This window comes from Sycon ciliatum, chromosome 1 (assembly GCF_964019385.1).
Source record: "Sycon ciliatum chromosome 1, ocSycCili1.1, whole genome shotgun sequence".
Taxonomy (NCBI): domain Eukaryota; kingdom Metazoa; phylum Porifera; class Calcarea; order Leucosolenida; family Sycettidae; genus Sycon; species Sycon ciliatum.
The window spans coordinates 7,459,020-7,477,007 of NC_088643.1; the positions used below are offsets into that span (position 1 = coordinate 7,459,020).

A 17,988-nucleotide genomic window follows, 5' to 3' on the forward strand; every position below is an offset into this window, starting at 1 on the left:
CACCAGTCACCTGGTCACCATGCCTGCAGGGTACAACTTACTAGCCTGTTTGACCTTTTTTGGATGCACTCCTGTCACTCGAGTTGAACCTTGGTGTGAAATTTGTCGCCTGCTGGCGTGGTGACCAGGTGATTTGGGCACCCAGGAGCACGTGACCGCTTGTTCAGCCATGTTCGATTGGGAATAAAGGAGGAACGCTGCATCGCAGCCTTTTCGGACCAAAACCAGTCGACTCAGCGTCCAAAAGACTACAACATATGGGCCAATCGCGGTCATCCGTGCTTTTATAAGAACGAAATGGCGCTTTTAGTGACATTTTGCATACAAATCCCCATCTCGTAGGGCGCAGTCACCCAGTTTCGGTGGAAGTGCGCGAGTTCGATTGGGATTCAAGTAGGAAGGGAGCGTCTCAACTTCCTCGGACCAAGACCATTCGACTCAGCACCCCGAAGACTACAACTGGTGAAATTTTAATTTTTGCCTTAACTTCCCCTTTAAATAAACGAGCTTTGTGTCAATGGGAGATTGACTTGGAGTTTTTACGAGTTGGTTCTAAACATGTAATAATCATCGTCATCTTAAAAGTATTTCACTGTTGATGACGATAATTAAAGGGGAAGTGCATCGATTTTTCAAGTAGGGCTCAGATGAAAGACAATTGGATATCGGTTCCGATGGTATATCTCTCGCTTGCGTACGGCAAGGGAAACTTGCCATATCGCCGATTTCCTGATCCCGTTTCCATGGCGACTACAGGTGATGACGCACATTCTGCTTAGCTCCGTGAGAGAGAAGGTCGATCAGTGAAGAATTGTGTCATTTTCAGGTGTCTTCTTGTATTCACGAAGTGAAAGAAGTACTGTGTTCAAGGCTGTTAGTGCCGTGAACTGTTTATTAGTAGTCCTCTCCGTTGTGTACTGGGACGTGACACCGACAGGGGAAAGCTGGAGTGCGGAGACGTTAGCTGGCAAGCGAAAATCGTGACGAACCAAGTGCTGAAATCTTGGTTGGGACAAATCAAACGTTCAGCATTTACCTCAACCAAGGACCATGCCGTTTGCTCTTTCCACTTCCTGAAGAGATGGATGCGCTGCCTGCTGGAGAATCTCCTATCTCTCGTAACATCTTCTGAAGCCAGGTGAGACGACGAGTAGCGGAGATTAGCGAACGAAATAATGTCGTATGTTTTGAAATTTTTGCTGAACATTTCTCAGGAGAGATGGCGAATATCAAGCATCTTCTCCAAGTCTAGAGAAACCATTTCGTAGGCTACATTCCGCCTAGGGAAATGCAGGAGATGGCCTGGCTGGGGAGGACACACTTGGAGGAGAACGAAGTAAGTGATCTTGTTTGTTGTTCTTTGGTATTGCAATCTTATGTTTGACGAACATACGGCATGGTGCATAGTTGGTCGTTGAGTGCCTGCATGTTCATGTATAAGTGTGTGCTGATAAACACGTCCTCTGCAAGAATCTGACACTCGTGCTCTCTTTATTTCTTGCAGTATGTGCGCACGTGTGTGTGTGTGTGTGTGTGTGAGAGAGAGAGAGAGTGTGTGCAGGAGCAGCGTGGAGCATGCCAGTGTGATCGCTGTGGCCGTTGCTTTCTTAGCTGTGGCGTTCTTGCTCGTCACAAGTGTGTGGCTCAGCCCCCAACGACAGTGGAGCCGTGCTGTGGTGAATACTGTGTGTCCTGCGACCGCTGCTTCCGTTCGGTCTAGGGCAGGAATAGACACCGCTGCTGAAGCTCTCCCCGGCCGTACGTCAGTCTCGTGGCAGATGACCCGAACTCTCATTTTGTGTGTGTGTGTGTGTGTGTGTGTGTGTGTGTGTGTGGTGTATGTATATGTGTGTTGCTCCCTACGTAGACAAACTCTTGTTTTTGTGTCCCGGGCGCCATGGGGCGGCGTTCTCCCATTCTCTCTCCACTGCCCCTCCGGGCCCACGTGGCAGTGACTCGACAGGGCAAGTGTGTGTATGGTGCATTTTTGTGTGCTGGCATGTCTGTATAAATATGTTGGACAGAATTTGTTCACCCACAACGTTCACGGAAAACCATGCTAGGTGTTGCTGGAACGTATGGAGTCTGCGAGCACTTACAATAACTTACGTCATGTCACAACAAAGAACGGTGCAGTGTTTGACCCTCATGTAAACATGATGGTGATGGTACCTCACGTAAGCTACCCATGAAGCTAGAAAGAACATCAGGTCAACAGAATTGTACCAGAGGAAAGCATCTATTGCCCGAACTTCTTCATTTGAAATGAACAATACCCTTCTCCATAGAGACAACATGCAGATGAAGTGTATGGACAAATAATATAAAAATAGGCCATTCACTGAGGGCATGGAATGATCTCTACGTGTAGATTGGATAGACACATGCACGTCTGCAAGGAAAGCATTTGTTCATGGGTTAGTTCATGGGCTGATTGAGTTCACATGGACTAAGTTCATACATGCCATCTCTCCTGAGATATGTTCAGCAAAAATTTCAAAACATACGACATTATTTCGTTCGCTAATCTCCGCTACTCGTCGTCTCACCTGGCTTCAGAAGATGTTACGAGAGATAGGAGATTCTCCAGCAGGCAGCGCATCCATCTCTTCAGGAAGTGGAAAGAGCAAACGGCATGGTCCTTGGTTGAGGTAAATGCTGAACGTTTGATTTGTCCCAACCAAGATTTCAGCACTTGGTTCGTCACGATTTTCGCTTGCCAGCTAACGTCTCCGCACTCCAGCTTTCCCCTGTCGGTGTCACGTCCCAGTACACAACGGAGAGGACTACTAATAAACAGTTCACGGCACTAACAGCCTTGAACACAGTACTTCTTTCACTTCGTGAATACAAGAAGACGCCTGAAAATGACACAATTCTTCACTGATCGACCTTCTCTCTCTCACGGAGCTAAGCAGAATGTGCGTCATCACCTGTAGTCGCCATGGAAACGGGATCAGGAAATCGGCGATATGGCAAGTTTCCCTTGCCGTACGCAAGCGAGAGATATACCATCGGAACCGATATCCAATTGTCTTTCATCTGAGCCCTACTTGAAAAATCGATGCACTTCCCCTTTAAAACACATTCTTCTTTTCAGTCGATGCGCCAGATTTGAAAAATCACGTCGGAACACAGAGTTCTATTTTTCAGATGCACCCTTTTTGGGCACTTTTCTCAAGGCATTCTCAACATACGATCGTTTTCATGTATGTACGTGCTGGCCAGTCTCACGCTTTCTCGGAGTTATTCGTCACACTCGAGGATTCAGTAGTCGCCTTTCACCTTTTTCTGTTATGAGTTCTTCAAGAACGACGAAATTCTGTAGTTTGGTGTCGCTACACGTCGGTTTGTCTCTTTTCCTTTTTTCGTCGAAATTTCGTCGCCCGACCTATAATTTCGTGCCACCGAATTAACCAGGCATTTCGCTGCTTCTATGCTGGACGTATCGAAAGAGTAAGTCTTTGTGACATTGGAGCGGAAGTTATGTTCTGGCCGAAAAAAGGGCATGCCTCTGGTGACGTGATTTCTAACTAGTGTTTTTACGTATATTTTCCATGCATGTGTGCACAGATGTCAGCGGCAGGAAGACCCAGCAATGCCACAACTGGCACAAGCATACATACTTGACGACCATGTGGCCCAGAATGAAGCATTTGCTCCAAAGTGCCATCTGACAAGCGATTTACACATGACTCAATGCTGTCAGATTGGCAAAAGCTACACACATGCACATCCATCACGTCAGGCCAATGCATTTATTGCAAGTGCGTCAAAGCACTACGACGCCAAGTATGCACAGCAGCGAAAGAAAATAAGCCACCAGTCAGCCAAAGCACATGCAGTGTACATGATTGCAGCGGAGCGGCATCCGTACACTGTCCTGCAAACAAACTGCGCGTGCACAGTCTGAAAGAACAGTGCGAACCGCTTCTGTGCCCAACCCATTACCAGCAGTGTGTGGGCCATGCAACATGTGCTTGGTGTAAGTCGAGACTCACACCAGAACACAGGCGGAAGTCACCAAACTTTCAGCTTGCAGAGCATGTGTTGCGTAGCATGCACCATGTCAGGATTTCAGACGAGAGTCGATTTTGTAGACGCTGCTACCAAAAGCAAATTGACATGCTCCCTGCCGACAATGCACCAAGCACAGACCACCAATTGCGAAGCATCATCACTCAGTACAGCACGGAAGGTGCCGAGAGTGATTTCCCCAATATTATAGTCATTGCCGCTACAGGACGGGAATTGCTGGACAAGGATGCCATATTGTTGACGACAGTGCACGATTTGTATACAGAGACTTTGCACCCAGCTGCTGACCCCAAGCTAGCGGCATACGTGCTGGGCAAATTGAAGTTGACCCTGGAGCACCACTTGCACGTCATTCCACCTAAGTCGCGGAAGGATGGCACATTGCTGCTACGCAATGGATGTAATGTAATGCTGAGAAGGCACTACATATGATCCTTTCTGCAGAGCGTAAACACAAGATAGAGCAAACACCAACAAAGCTGGAAGACCTCACTCTGCCATGCTCACAGCACAATTGATAGCCAGCAACCGAATAATACATGTACTTCACAAATATGGGAACCCATTTACACCAAGTGCTATTATCGGACAATGCCATTATGCTCCTAGCACGCGGCACAAGAAAATTATAGAGCTTCGCCAGCATTGCCTTGATTTTGTCGTAATGTGATGGTGTGTGCGTGTGTGTGGTGTGTGTGTGTGTGTGTATGTGTGTGTGAACATGGGAACCCATTTACACCAAGTGCTATTATCGGGTGTTTAGAAGAGTATCTCTTTGTCGTTGTTACTATAATCGAGTGGCACATTCGCACTACAATTCTACGAGTGCTAGTTTGAAATACGTTACGAATTTGAGCAATTGTTACGTTGTACAGCAGGTACGAAACAATTAATATTTACATACTCACCGGTTTTCGTTTCGGAGTCCCGCGCTGTGACTCAGCTAATTTCTATTTCGTTTGCCTTGTATTGTCTGACTAGGGGCGCTGTCACCCCGTCGGGTGCAAGCACCCTTGGACAGAAGCACTTCACTTCACGACAAGTGTTCATTTTCGTTTTCCTCTTCTGCTTCTGTTGCACAGTTTGAACTTTGAATGTGTGCTTTTTTTCGTACTCTGCTCTCGATCTCCATATCTTCCGTTGCCATGACTGGCATTAGTACGCGTTCTGTACTCACTCGCTGCTTGGCACGCTTGCAGCGCGTCTTTTTTCTGTTGCAACCTAGTGCCTGCGTGCACGGTACGGGATTTGCGATGCCACATCAGCGTTGGTGTGTCGTTGTGCTTCGTTGTTGTTTTGTTTCTTTGGCTGAGTGTGGTCGTTAAAACTGAGCAAGAACGGGTCGTTGACAAGGCGTGGTTTCGATGTGCATGCCCTCCTGTCAACTCCAAACTATCGGGCAATGCCATTATGCTCCTAGCACGCGGCACAAGAAAATTATAGAGCTTCGCCGGCATTGCCTTGATTTTGTCGTAATGTGATGGTGTGTGCGGGTGTGCGTGTGGTGTGTGTGTCACTGTGTGTGTGGTGGTGTGTGTATGTGTGTGTGTGTGTGTGTGTGTGTGTGTGTGTGTGTGTGTGTGTGTGTGTGTGTGTGTACATTACATATTGCCCTATCACAAATAAATAAACTCGGATGGTGAGCCAATGTAATCATGGATAAAAAGAATAAGGACAAAATGCGAGTTATGACTAACTGTCCACCATGTACCAATGTCGCTAGATCATATACAGTCGGCGAGCGCGACAAAAAGGCACAAACTGACAGGGAATACTAAGACATTTTATTCCCGTAGCTATGCAGAAGACGTTACTTCAGTAACGTCTGGCGCTAGCCAGGGTCCACACAGCTTTAATTTGGTGTTTGTTTGTTTGTTTGTTTATTTGTTTGTTTGTTTGTTTGTTTGTGTCACGCCTGGCGCTATCCCGTATCTGTCCCGTACTGTACCGTACTAGCAAAGACAGCTGGCCCCGATATTTTTGTTTGTTTGTGCCATCGAAATGCCTGGCGCTATCCCGTACCTGTCCCGTACCATCAAGGGTACGGTACCAACAAGAGAATGAGTATATATGCGAAGTGTATCGGGGGAATGCATTCAGTGCAGTAACATTTTGTGTGGATTTGTGTGCGAGGCCGAGATCCCACTAGCAGGCTGGCTGGGCCGCCTGTCGACCAGCCCGGGAATCGCATGTAGGCCGATAGCATAATAATTATAACGTATATACAGTCATGTAGATGTATAGCAGGGAGTCATAATTATTATGTAAACGACTCCCTGCTGTATGGAAAGAAATACGAAGTAGGGAGACGAGTAAATACAATAAGAAGGGATGTTAGTTGCCGTCAGTATAATAATAATAAGAAGAAGAAGAACGCCCGTGATCGGCAGAGTCAGCGCCGGTCCCAGGAAACGTCAGGACAGACATCCCGTCGACTCCAGAACGCCCGTGATCGGCAGAGTCAGCGCCGGTCCCATAGCTATGCAGAAGACGTTACTTCAGTATCTCATTAAACTGTTTTTGCAATACAATGATGTAGCTAATCAAAGGAAAAAGCATTTCCATCAGTTCCACCAACATGCACGATGAGCTAGGCAACAAAGCATAGCGCAGGGCCCTGAGCTTCCAAGCTCTCTCGTTTATTATTATGTGCTTGTTCGCGTAGACATCAGCATGGCCTGCAGCTGCATTAATGGGCATGCAAATCATGCAAACCAGCCAAAAATGTTCGCATAAGCCACTTCGAATAGATACTACTAAGATATACAACGACCAAATAATATTCAAGTTAATTTCGAAATGTCTATAATTTCGTGCCGTCGGATTAACCAAGCATGCAACGAAAGGAAAGGTATACACGCTTTGACATATATTATTAGGCAATTATCTGCACCAACCTGCATTCCGGCCGAAGCATCATGTCGGGTGTGGTGGGTCGGCATTCCGACGTATCTCCACACACCAGGAAAATCGTGAAGCGAGAATTCCCTCATCTGCAACTGGCAAAGTCTTCACTTGACACTCAAGTTGAAATTTCTAGATACCTAGCTAATAGGAGCAGACTTCAGGACATTTGTCGCACTCGGGAATCGTCAGTTCGATCCGTACAGGGTTGGTTAGACACAAGAAATATAGCAAATTTCATTGACTGACATCTTCATCTTTACCAACACAGTTCACCACATAAACTTTCCCGCGAAAAAAATAAAAAGACCCACTCAGCTGGCTTGGCGCATCGACTGTTTTCATGAAATTGTTTCGCCAGTATTTGTATAGTGTTCTATTTCTCCAACATGGCAAATTGTGTTTTGTTTGCCCGTGAAAGAGGCGTAATCATCAACAGTGCCTGACAGTGTCCTGTACTAAGATTGTAGGCCAACACACTCAGTGGAAAACAGCTGTGGTCTTCTAAACTCAGTTACTTACTTCAAGCTGGACTTCAATATTGTCCTTCTTTTTTCTCGCGGATCCACTTGACTCCAACCAGCTGTAACTGGTGCAGCTTCCTCCGGCTCTCCGATATCCTTCCATAAACAAGCAAAAGTGCAAACACAAAGAAAAAGGAACCACTAAACACACACTGGCAAAAACGCGGGCACGCACGCACGCACACTTCAAGACAGTGGAAATGGCCTCAGCATGCACAGATGTCCAATAGACACCAACCAGTGCAGCGTATCATCCTAGGCCAACAACAAAAGAAAAAGGAAATAATATGTGTTCGGAAATAGCGTCGAACCCCGCAGTGTTGAAAAATACAACACCACGGACCTCCGGAGTTTGGACATCTCAGATAGTCTCAAACAGATCCAGGTTTCCAGCCATGGAACTGGCCATAGAAAAGTATGAAATCATGAGTGATACGCACAGCAATGATGTGCGTATCATATGTACTCGGCCCAACCGTGCGTGCATGGGACCAAATGAAAAAGAAAGCGGGCACTGGGACTGAGCCTCAGTGAAACACGACATGCATGCTGCAGGCACGGAGCCCACCACATTCTTTTTTTTTGTCGTCAAGCACCGGTGAGTCATTCTTCTTTTCTTTCTTTTCTTCTTCTTTTTTTCCTTCTTTTTTAATGCAGAATGACTTCCCGCCCGCACCGGGTCATTCTTTTTTCTCTTTCTTTAATCTTTTTTTGTGGAATGACTTACTACCCGGGACCAGCTGAACCCTGCATTATTCTTTTAAGGGGCAGCTGGAAGGACACCCATAATGGTACCAGTACACATTATGAGTGCCTCCAAACCCTCATTACCTGGTCCTTCCAACTGGATTGTGAAACCATTCCGCCATTCCAAAGAACAAGAAACGCAACACACACCACAGCAAGATCTCTTCCCAGGTACTTGCAAACACCACACAGCATCCCCAAACCCCACCAGCAACCTCAGTGCACTAGCTTACCATTGTACAGCCTCAACGGCAATACAAAGTGGCAAGAGAGCAAAAGTTATCATCATCGGTTGCATAATTACTTCCATTATTTTCATCATACAGAGGTAACTGCTTGAAGCTTATTCCAACTTACCATATTATCATCATTTTCGTCATCATCACCGCGTTCTTCGCCAGCAAAGGAATGACTCGGACGATGGGCTGCCCAGAACAAATCACATTCAACAGACGGGCAGACACACGCATACATGTGGGTGTGTGTATGTCAGATTTGAGTGAAAAGCTGGGGAACAAAACAATCGTGAAGTATGCAAGTGTGATGAAAAAGGTCAAACCTGTAATAAAAGCAGAGGAAAGAGAACAGAAAAATGACTTGTTCCAGCAACAGTCACTGACGAACTGACTGTGAGAAGCATCGTCAGTGTCGTAGGGGGCAAAACCGGCTCAGATGTTGTACTTATAATTGCACCTGCATGCACACAGCACACATGGTACAAGAAAAAAAGTAGGGTGACAAAATCAGTATCCACCGAGACAGAATCCTGTGAACTCTACCTTGTCTATTGTAATTGGAGTGGTCGGCAAAGTTATCTTCTCACAAATAAACCTAGTGGGGAAAGGTAGAAAAGACAGGTTTTTGACTTGGCAAAGTCAATGCACACCTGCTGGAGGTGTCTAAAATCTGACAAAACTCAAGTTGGCATGAAAGTGTGTCATCAACAGTGCCTGACAGTGTCCTGTTGTAAGATTGTAGGCCAACACAACTCAGTGGAAAACAGCTGTGGTCTTCTAAACTCAGTTACTTACTTCAAGCTGGACTTCAATACTGTCCTTCTTTTTTTCTCGCGGATCCACTTGACTCCAACCAGCTGTACCTGGTGCAGCTTCCTCCGGCTCTCCGATATCCTTCCATAAACAAGCAAAAGTGCAAACACAAAGAAAAAGAAACCACTAAACACACACTGCCAAAAACGCGGGCACGCACGCACGCACACTTCAAGACAGTGGAAATGGCCTCAGCATGCACAGATGTCCAATAGACACCAACCAGTGCAGTGTATCATCCTAGGCCAACAACAAAAGAAAAAGGAAATAATATGTGTTCGGAAATAGCGTCGAACCCCGCAGTGTTGAAAAATACAACACCACGGACCTCCGGAGTTTGGACATCTCAGATAGTCTCAAACAGATCCAGGTTTCCAGCCATGGAACTGGCCATAGAAAAGTATGAAATCATGAGTGATACGCACAGCAATGATGTGCGTATCATATGTACTCGGCCCAACCGTGCGTGCATGGGACCAAATGAAAAAGAAAGCGGGCACTGGGACTGAGCCTCAGTGAAACACGACATGCATGCTGCAGGCACGGGGCCCACCACATTCTTTTTTTTGTCGTCAAGCACCGGTGAGTCATACTTCTTTTCTTTCTTTTCTTCTTCTTTTTTTCTTCTTTTTTAATGCAGAATGACTTCCCGCCCGCACCGGGTCATTCTTTTTTCTCTTTCTTTAATCTTTTTTTGTGGAATGACTTACTACCCGGGACCAGCTGAACCCTGCATTATTCTTTTAGAGGGCAGCTGGAAGGACACCCATAATGGTACCAGTACACATTATGAGTGCCTCCAAACCCTCAGTACCTGGTCCTTCCAACTGGATTGCGGAGACATTCCGCCATTCCAAAGAACAAGAAACGCAACACACACCACATTAAGATTTCTTCCCAGGTACTTGCAAACACCACACAGCATCCCCAAACCCCACCAGCAACCTCAGTGCACTAGCTTACCATTGTACAGCCTCAGCGGCAATACAAAGTGGCAAGAGAGCAAAAGTTATCATCATCGGTTGCATAATTACTTCCATTATTTTCATCATACAGAGGTAACTGCTTGAAGCTCATTCCAACTTACCATATTATCATCATTTTCGTCATCATCACCGCGTTCTTCGCCAGCAAAGGAATGACTCGGACGATGGGCTGCCCAAAACAAATCACATTCAACAGACGGGCAGACACACGCATACATGTGGGTGTGTGTATGTCAGATTTGAGTGAAAAGCTGGGGAACAAAACAATCGTGAAGTATGCAAGTGTGATGAAAAAGGTCAAACCGGTAATAAAAGCAGAGGAAAGAGAACAGAAAAACGACTTGTTCCAGCAACAGTCACTGACAAACTGACTGTGAGAAGCCATGTCAGTGTCGTAGGGGGCAGAACCGGCTCAGATGTTGAACTTATAATTGCACCTGCATGCACACAGCACACATGGTACAAGATAAAAAGTAGGGTGACAAAATCAGTATCCACCGAGATAGGATCCTGCGAACTCTACCTTGTACTTGTACTTGGAGTGGTCGCCAAAGTTGTCTTCTCACAAAGAAAATTTGTGGGGAAAAGTAGAAAAGACAGGTTTTTGACTTGGCAAAGTCAATGCACACCTACTGGAGATATTTAAATTCCGGCAGAACTCAAGTTGGCATGAAAGTGAAAGGAACACACCTTACCAGCAAAGGAGACACTCTTTTCCGAAGCTGGATTCCTGCCATGTTCGAAATCTCTAAGCACCGGCAACGTCAGTTTTTCTTTATGCTATCATGTCCCTAATTTACAATTCATGAATCTACCTGTGTTCAAGGAAATGGCCTGCACGCTGTTCAATAGACACAAATTAGCCCTCCACTGAAATCAAAGACTGAGACCGCCAGAGCTAACATTTCTCATTGCAAACAAAGTTCATATAACGAGAAAGATACCTTTCGAGCCATTATTATAACCAGCTACGACACGTTTTGGGACTGCAAATACTGGATATATCTGGATGTAACTGCACGTACTGCTGTGCATGGGAAGTGTACTCCCACACGTCCACCACCTACTGTCCAATATGGTTGGTTGGTTGGTTTATTTTAATTGGCACAATAAACGGGAACTAGGCCTAATGATATAAAGGCGAATGGATGAGCCGCAATTAGAAAAGAGAGGACAGGACTTAGAAAATTACGAAAGAAGAAGTGTCTGACAGACGAGTCAAGCGAGTATCAGGGGTGACAGGGTGGTCGAGGAGAGCTAGGGGAGGGCTAGTCTGAGCAACAAATTGTAGGCAGCTTATGCTAAACCTGTTCTGTCTTGCTATGGTCCGAACGTCATCCAGCAGCAGGTTCCAGAGTGCTTATCCTGCGACGGACGGCCGAGGATGGCTGAATGAGCAGACCGTTGGACCTCTGATGACTCAGATCTTACGAACAGTACAGACAATATGGCACTAGCTTTCCCGTGAAGGCACCTCCAGACAAACACTAGTAGCTTGCCCTCGCACTACAACGTATTTCCAATTGCTTGGCAAACGTTCTGAAGACGTCTGCAGAGTGACTGATCGCATGCCCTCAGTTATTATTATGCACTTGCATGTGATAAGTAAGGTTAGTTGCAGGTTTTCAGTGCATCTCGCTAAGTATTTACTCTGATAATAGTACAGACTCTGTAAAGCCAGTTGGAAAAGAATTTAGAACTTCCTAGTGGAAGAGATAACAAACAGGACATACTTTACTTACGGCAGCTCTGCTATAGTCCTTCTTTCAGTGCCCAAGAAAGTCCAGCCTCTTCTTCACGCGAATACATTGTATATTATTTATATACTTGTCTGCCGCCATTTTGGAAAACTCAAAATCTCCAACTGGACAACCTGTTAGAGCCAGATTCTCCTTCCGCTCCTTCTGCCGCCAAGTGAAATACTGTACTGCATACTTAGACTTAGACAATACTGTATAATAACGATCGCCCTCGCTACTCTTCGTCAACCTTTGCCAGGCCGCGGACCGCGTAGAAATACATGCACTGCGGTTCAGTTAGTAGTCGCTTTCCTCTCCCCTGGATCCACACCACTCAACTAATTACTTCTCAAGACTCAGTCCCTTTGGCCATATGCTAGATGTCTGTGAGCAAACAAGGCCCACGTGCAGTACTAACAGTGCGTGTTATTCTACACATCCTACCTAGACTAGCCTTACTGAAGTGCTGTACTACACTCTACATGTACTACACGTGGACTTCGACAATACTTCGAACAGTAACAGTCCGTGGTATTCTACACATCCTAGCTTAGTACGTAGACTAGTCTTACTGAAGTACATGTACTGTACTGCTACACGTACTGACGTAGACTTCGACAATAGGGCTTGAAAGTGATGACGTCAAAACCCGCAGGGAGTGACTAAGTTGACATCATTATTTCTATTTTGGATCCACTAAGGTGTGACTTTGCTATTGCCTCAGTATGCGGGTGCATAGCAACCCACTCATGTCGTATGCCGGGGTGACCTTTACTTCGCCACCAGTTGTAACCCCGCCCCCAGTAGCCAAATCAGTCAGTTTCACTGGTTACATCACCTTGCTGTGAGTAAGACGGCTTGAAATGTGCTTGGATCCATACAAAAACTGGATCCAAGTGGATCCAATTTTTGAATTTTTGAAATTGTTGCTATGCTGTGACGTAGCACTTTCAAGCCCTATACTTAAGTACGTACTTCGAAGTACTATAATAAAGATCGCCCCCGCTACTGTTCGTGAACCTCCGCCAGGCTTCCGCGTAGAAATACATGCACTGAGGTTCAGTTAGTAGCTGCTTTCCTCTCTCCGATGTATCCACTCACAGGTCAAGTACTACCCCACCCTTAGGCTTTAGTTTAGGGTACTGTAAAAGCCATTATTCTAACGAGGCGCATATAATAACGATTTCCAAAAAGACTAGTTTACGTGTCGTGTACCAAAGTTAACGATTCTCACGCGTTCTCAACGTTCAATAGAACAGCATACACTGTATGTATCGATTTCTGTATAACGATTTCTATTCTAACGACAGATTTCTCATCATTTATCATCATCGGTTGCTTGCATTATTTTCATCATACAGAGGCAACAGCTTCCAAGCCACGATTCAAACTTACCATAATTATTATCATCATCAGCGTCTTCATCATCGCTTTCTTCCCCAGCAACGGCCGAGTATCTACTGGTCATGATGGGCTCAGCCTCCAAAATATCAACATGCTGTGGTAAAACACGAAGACAACAACAGTATCACAACCACAATAAAAGTCATTAAAAGTCATTATACATGTAATAGTTTTCATCATCAACATTGAAATACTTTTAAAAACATTCTTCTTTTCATGGAATTGTTTTGCCACTATTGTGCTCTGCTTCTCCACAATGGCACATTTTGTTTTGTTTGCCAGTAAAAAAGGCGGTTGCATAATTATTTCAGTGAAGTGAGAGCTAAGTGCAACGGGGGGTGAAAAACTAATAATTATAACGCTAAAACTGTGTAGTGAGACAAACAATCATGTTGTGCACCTACGAAAACAATTTTAACGCAACTACATGTTTCTTCTGCTTACAAAGATCAGGCTTATGCAAACGAATACAAACAGCCTCAAGTACTTTCAACTGACTAGCATACCGTGCACGACAAAGAACAGAAAAACTAAAATCATCATACACCTGCAGACACTTAGGGTGAGACAACAAGTGAAGAAAAACGGCCGACTTCTTACGATCACAATCACCATCTGATTCCTCGTCTCCAACAACCGCAACCTCGTCACGACTTTCCACTGATGAATGTGACAAGAAAATTAATTCTGGTAAACTTTCATGACTTCGTTGTAGTGTGGCGATGACTGCAGAATTTGTTCTTTTTATTGCTATTATAAAATTGTTGTCTCCACGTCGATTATTTGCATATTTTAAACGGAGATACTCTAGGAGTCAGGTTGAAACCCTGAATGATGCTCTGCGCAAACGCTACTTGGCTAGAAACATTTCACATAATATTATCTTTTTGAAGCGCTGTAAGGAAAATGGAGTGTGCCCTACTTCCATCCAGAATCGGGTGCACAAAGCCCGTGCTTATCACTCATTAGCAATAGAAAGAGTATTCCTCAAAGACGACATTGCGCGCTCTAGTGACACATTATGTTCTGTTAAGTCTCAATTTAAACGTCTGTATAGTTCGGCTCGTTCGTTCCTTTCCTATCACGACTACCTCAGATTCAGTACACTACTGGCCGAGAATGACAGCAAACAGCAAGTCAAACTCCTCGCCAAGTACGAGAAAAACATCAAATGGCTGCGTGCAAAGCGGTATGGCTCCTTTAAGCCCAACATGGACACGATTATTAATCTGGCCAACATCGAACTATCCCCTGTGCAAAAGGAATTACTTTGCCGGGGAACGGAGTTTGGTATTCCTCCTTCTAACAACAGAAAGGAAATAGTTCTTACGCAATTCGAAATGTTCCACAAAAAACTCATGAAGAATTTTACACCAGCATCTGAAAATCAGCGTGCTATCTGTACGGCTAATCTTCGAGCCATCGCCGAAGAACACGCAGAAAAACCTCCAGACCGAAGCACATTTTCATTATCCAGAGAACACCTTAAGGCTCGACGTCATCTTACGAACAACAACGATATTAGAATCACAAGACCAGACAAGGGTCGAGCTACAGTTATTATCAGCACACAAGAGTACAATACAAAAATGGCGGTCATCCTTGAGGACACGAGTAAGTTTGTCCAACTCGGTCCGGTATCTACTCATGACAACACAGTTCGAGTAGAGAAAAAGTTGAATAGTTTTCTCAAGAGACTTAAGGAAAATAAACAGATATCGGAGGAAGAGTTCTTCAAAATGCGGCCCATTGGTTCCGTCCGGCCACGTCTCTATGGGCTACCAAAAATACATAAACCGAACTGTCCGTTGCGCCCCATATTATCCATGGTTGCATCACCACAATATAATATCTCTAAATGGCTGTGTGGTTGGCTTGACATCGTGCAAACGTTCTATTGCAAACATACAGTTAAAGACACCTTCAAATTCATTGACGTCCTTCGCTCCCACCCGGTTCCGGCCTCCGCGCATATGTGCTCGTTTGATGTTGTTAGTCTGTTCACGAACGTCCCGTTAGAAGAGACTATCAATATTTGCCTAGATGTGTTGTACCGAAATGATGAAGTTGACACGCCATGGATATCGGAGACGGCGTTCCGGGAACTGATGTTGCTCGTGACGACTGGTGTGGAGTTTTCCTTCGGTGACATTATGTACAGGCAGGTTGATGGGGTAGCCATGGGCTCTCCATTGGGTCCAGTTTTAGCGAATGTGTTCGTTGGTTACTGCGAGTCACTGCTTGCAGAACAGTTGTGGCCAGCATTGTACGTTCGTTTTGTTGATGATTCCTTCACCTGGTTTGATTCTCTTGAAGATAGCCAAATCTTTCTTGGTATTCTAAATGACCTACATCCTTCCATACGTTTTACGTGTGAACACGAACAAGCCAACAAACTTCCCTTTCTAGATGTCCTTGTGGAAAAGTTTAGTCAGGGTACCGTAACATCTGTGTACAGAAAGCCTACATTCACCGGCCAGTACATAATGTTTGACTCGTATTGTTCGTACCAATACAAGGTGAATTTAGTGCGTAACTTGGTGGATCGAGCAGAGCGTATTTGCTCCTCTTCCAAACTAGCTGAGGAACTGGACTTCCTTAAGTCCGTTTTTCTAAAGAACGGGTACCCTGACGATCTATTGAAGGAACTCATGAGCGAAAGGCTGGATAAAAAGGAAAAACGTTTTGGCCCGGACAAATGTCCCACGTATCTTTCTCTCCCCTGGAAAGGTAACCTCTCATTATCCATGAGTCGCTTGGTACGGAAAATTGTACAGCAAACGTACTACGCGGTACATTTTGTACCCGTTTTCACAACTGTACGTGCGTTCACGGTGAGGAAGGATGTCCTACCAACCCAACTTGCATCTAAATTGGTATACCAATTTGAGTGCCGACAATGCGGTAGTCGGTACGTTGGTAGGACTCTTCAACATCTGAACGCACGTATCAAGCAGCACGTCCCACTGCATATGCTGACTGGCTCGGCACGGGCACTGCGACCAAAACGCGGCAGGCCAATGAAGAACCCTCGGCCACAGCCATCGTTAGCACAATTTCCGTCATCGGCAATAGTGCCTCCATTACCCGTATCGAGAGCCTTGGAGTCGGGTAATGGGCATATTGTCACCACAACACAATGCACCATAACAACACAAGATAACACAACACACCAACATTCAGCTCAAGACCAAAGTGGACGCTATGATGAGGTAATGCCCTCATCGCCGTCTTTGCCGTTGCCTCCTCCAGAACCGCCACCTACATCTATCATCGGCGGTGCTGGGGCTGAGTCTGTGGTGTCGGTGGCACGTGCATATATGGATGAGGCAAGCACTGATTGTGAACAACGAGAAAGAAGGCTGAAGGGAACGGAATTCAACAAAGAAAGTAACACAATCAACATTCAAAGACCTAGACGATCAACGGCTAATTATTCAATGAATTATTACAGTACTGAAGATCAAGCACCGGCGAGGACACTGGGAACACAAGATTTAACAACAACAACAACAACAACAACAACAACAACAACAACAACAATGGTAACAAGTTGCCATCAAGATCAAAGGAGGAGTCAACGAACAGAGGTTAAACAACGTCAAACGAGCCTGGGACCGATCAATGTTGATGAGGAGAATGACACGGAGGACGACACTGAGGACGAGTTGGGAGATGAAACGGAGGACGAGGTTGCGGTTGTTGGAGACGAGGAATCAGATGGTGATTGTGATCGTAAGAAGTCTGCCATTTTTCTTCACTTGTTGTCTCACCCTAAGTGTCTGCAGGTGTATGATGATTTTAGTTTTTCTGTTCTTTGTCGTGCACGGTATGCTAGTCAGTTGAAAGTACTTGAGCCTGTTTGTATTCGTTTGCATAAGCCTGGTCTTTGTAAGCAGAAGGAACATGTAGTTGCGTTAAAATTGTTTTCGTAGGTGCACAACATGATTGTTTGTCTCACTACACAGTTTTAGCGTTATAATTATTAGTTTTTCACCCACCGTTGCACTTAGCTCGCATAATTATTTACATTATTTTCATCATACAGAGGCAACAGCTTGAAAGCTCACTCCAACTCACCATATTATCATCGCGTTCTTCGCCAGCAACGGAATTCCTCGGACGATGGGCTGCCCAAAACAAGTCACATTCAACAGACGGGCAGACACACGCATACATATGTGTGTGTGTGTGTGTATGTCAGATTTGAGTGAAAAGCTGGGGAACAAAACAATCGTGAAGTATACAAGTGCGATGTAAACTTTCAAACCGGCAATAAAAGCAGAGAAAATAGAACACAAAAATGACTTGTTCCAGCAGCAGTCACTGACGAACTGACTGTGAGAAGCATCGTCAGTGTCGTAGGGGGCAAAACCGGCTCAGATTTTGTACTTATAATTGCACCTGCATGAACACAGCACACATGGTACAAGATAAAAAGTAGGGTGACAAAATCAGTATCCACCGAGACAGGATCCTGTGAACTCTACCTTGTCTATTGTAATTGGAGTGGTCGGCAAAGTTATCTTCTCACAAATAAACCTAGTGGGGAAAAGGTAGAAAAGACAGGTTTTAGACTTCGCAAAGTCAATGCACA

The 17,988-nt window shown here is 45.2% G+C and overlaps 1 protein-coding gene across 1 annotated transcript; it reads right to left on the bottom strand.

Annotated features, from left to right (window-relative positions):
- Window positions 1-7,477: 7,477 nt before the first annotated feature.
- Window positions 7,478-17,659, bottom strand: LOC135806853 (uncharacterized). Its single transcript, XM_065321055.1, has 6 exons — window positions 17,472-17,659; window positions 13,383-13,485; window positions 10,350-10,417; window positions 9,245-9,343; window positions 8,571-8,638; window positions 7,478-7,562 (listed from the first exon to the last, which is right to left on the bottom strand). The coding sequence occupies exons 1-6, from the start codon at window positions 17,568-17,570 to the stop codon at window positions 7,478-7,480; spliced, it is 522 nt and encodes a 173-aa protein (XP_065177127.1). The 5' UTR covers window positions 17,571-17,659.
- Window positions 17,660-17,988: the final 329 nt, after the last annotated feature.

What these genes read in the sequence shown, in the direction of transcription:
- LOC135806853 (XM_065321055.1), bottom strand. Translation starts at nt 17,570, where the DNA reads ATGTATGCGTGTGTCTGCCCGTCTGTTGAATGTGACTTGTTTTGGGCA. An exon ending in TGATGATGATAATAATTATG is followed by an intron (nt 10,418 to 13,382) that starts GTAAGTTTGAAT and finishes TGTTTTGGGCAG; the next exon opens with CCCATCGTCCGAGTCATTCC. An exon ending in ACGAAAATGATGATAATATG is followed by an intron (nt 9,344 to 10,349) that starts GTAAGTTGGAAT and finishes TGTTTATGGAAG; the next exon opens with GATATCGGAGAGCCGGAGGA.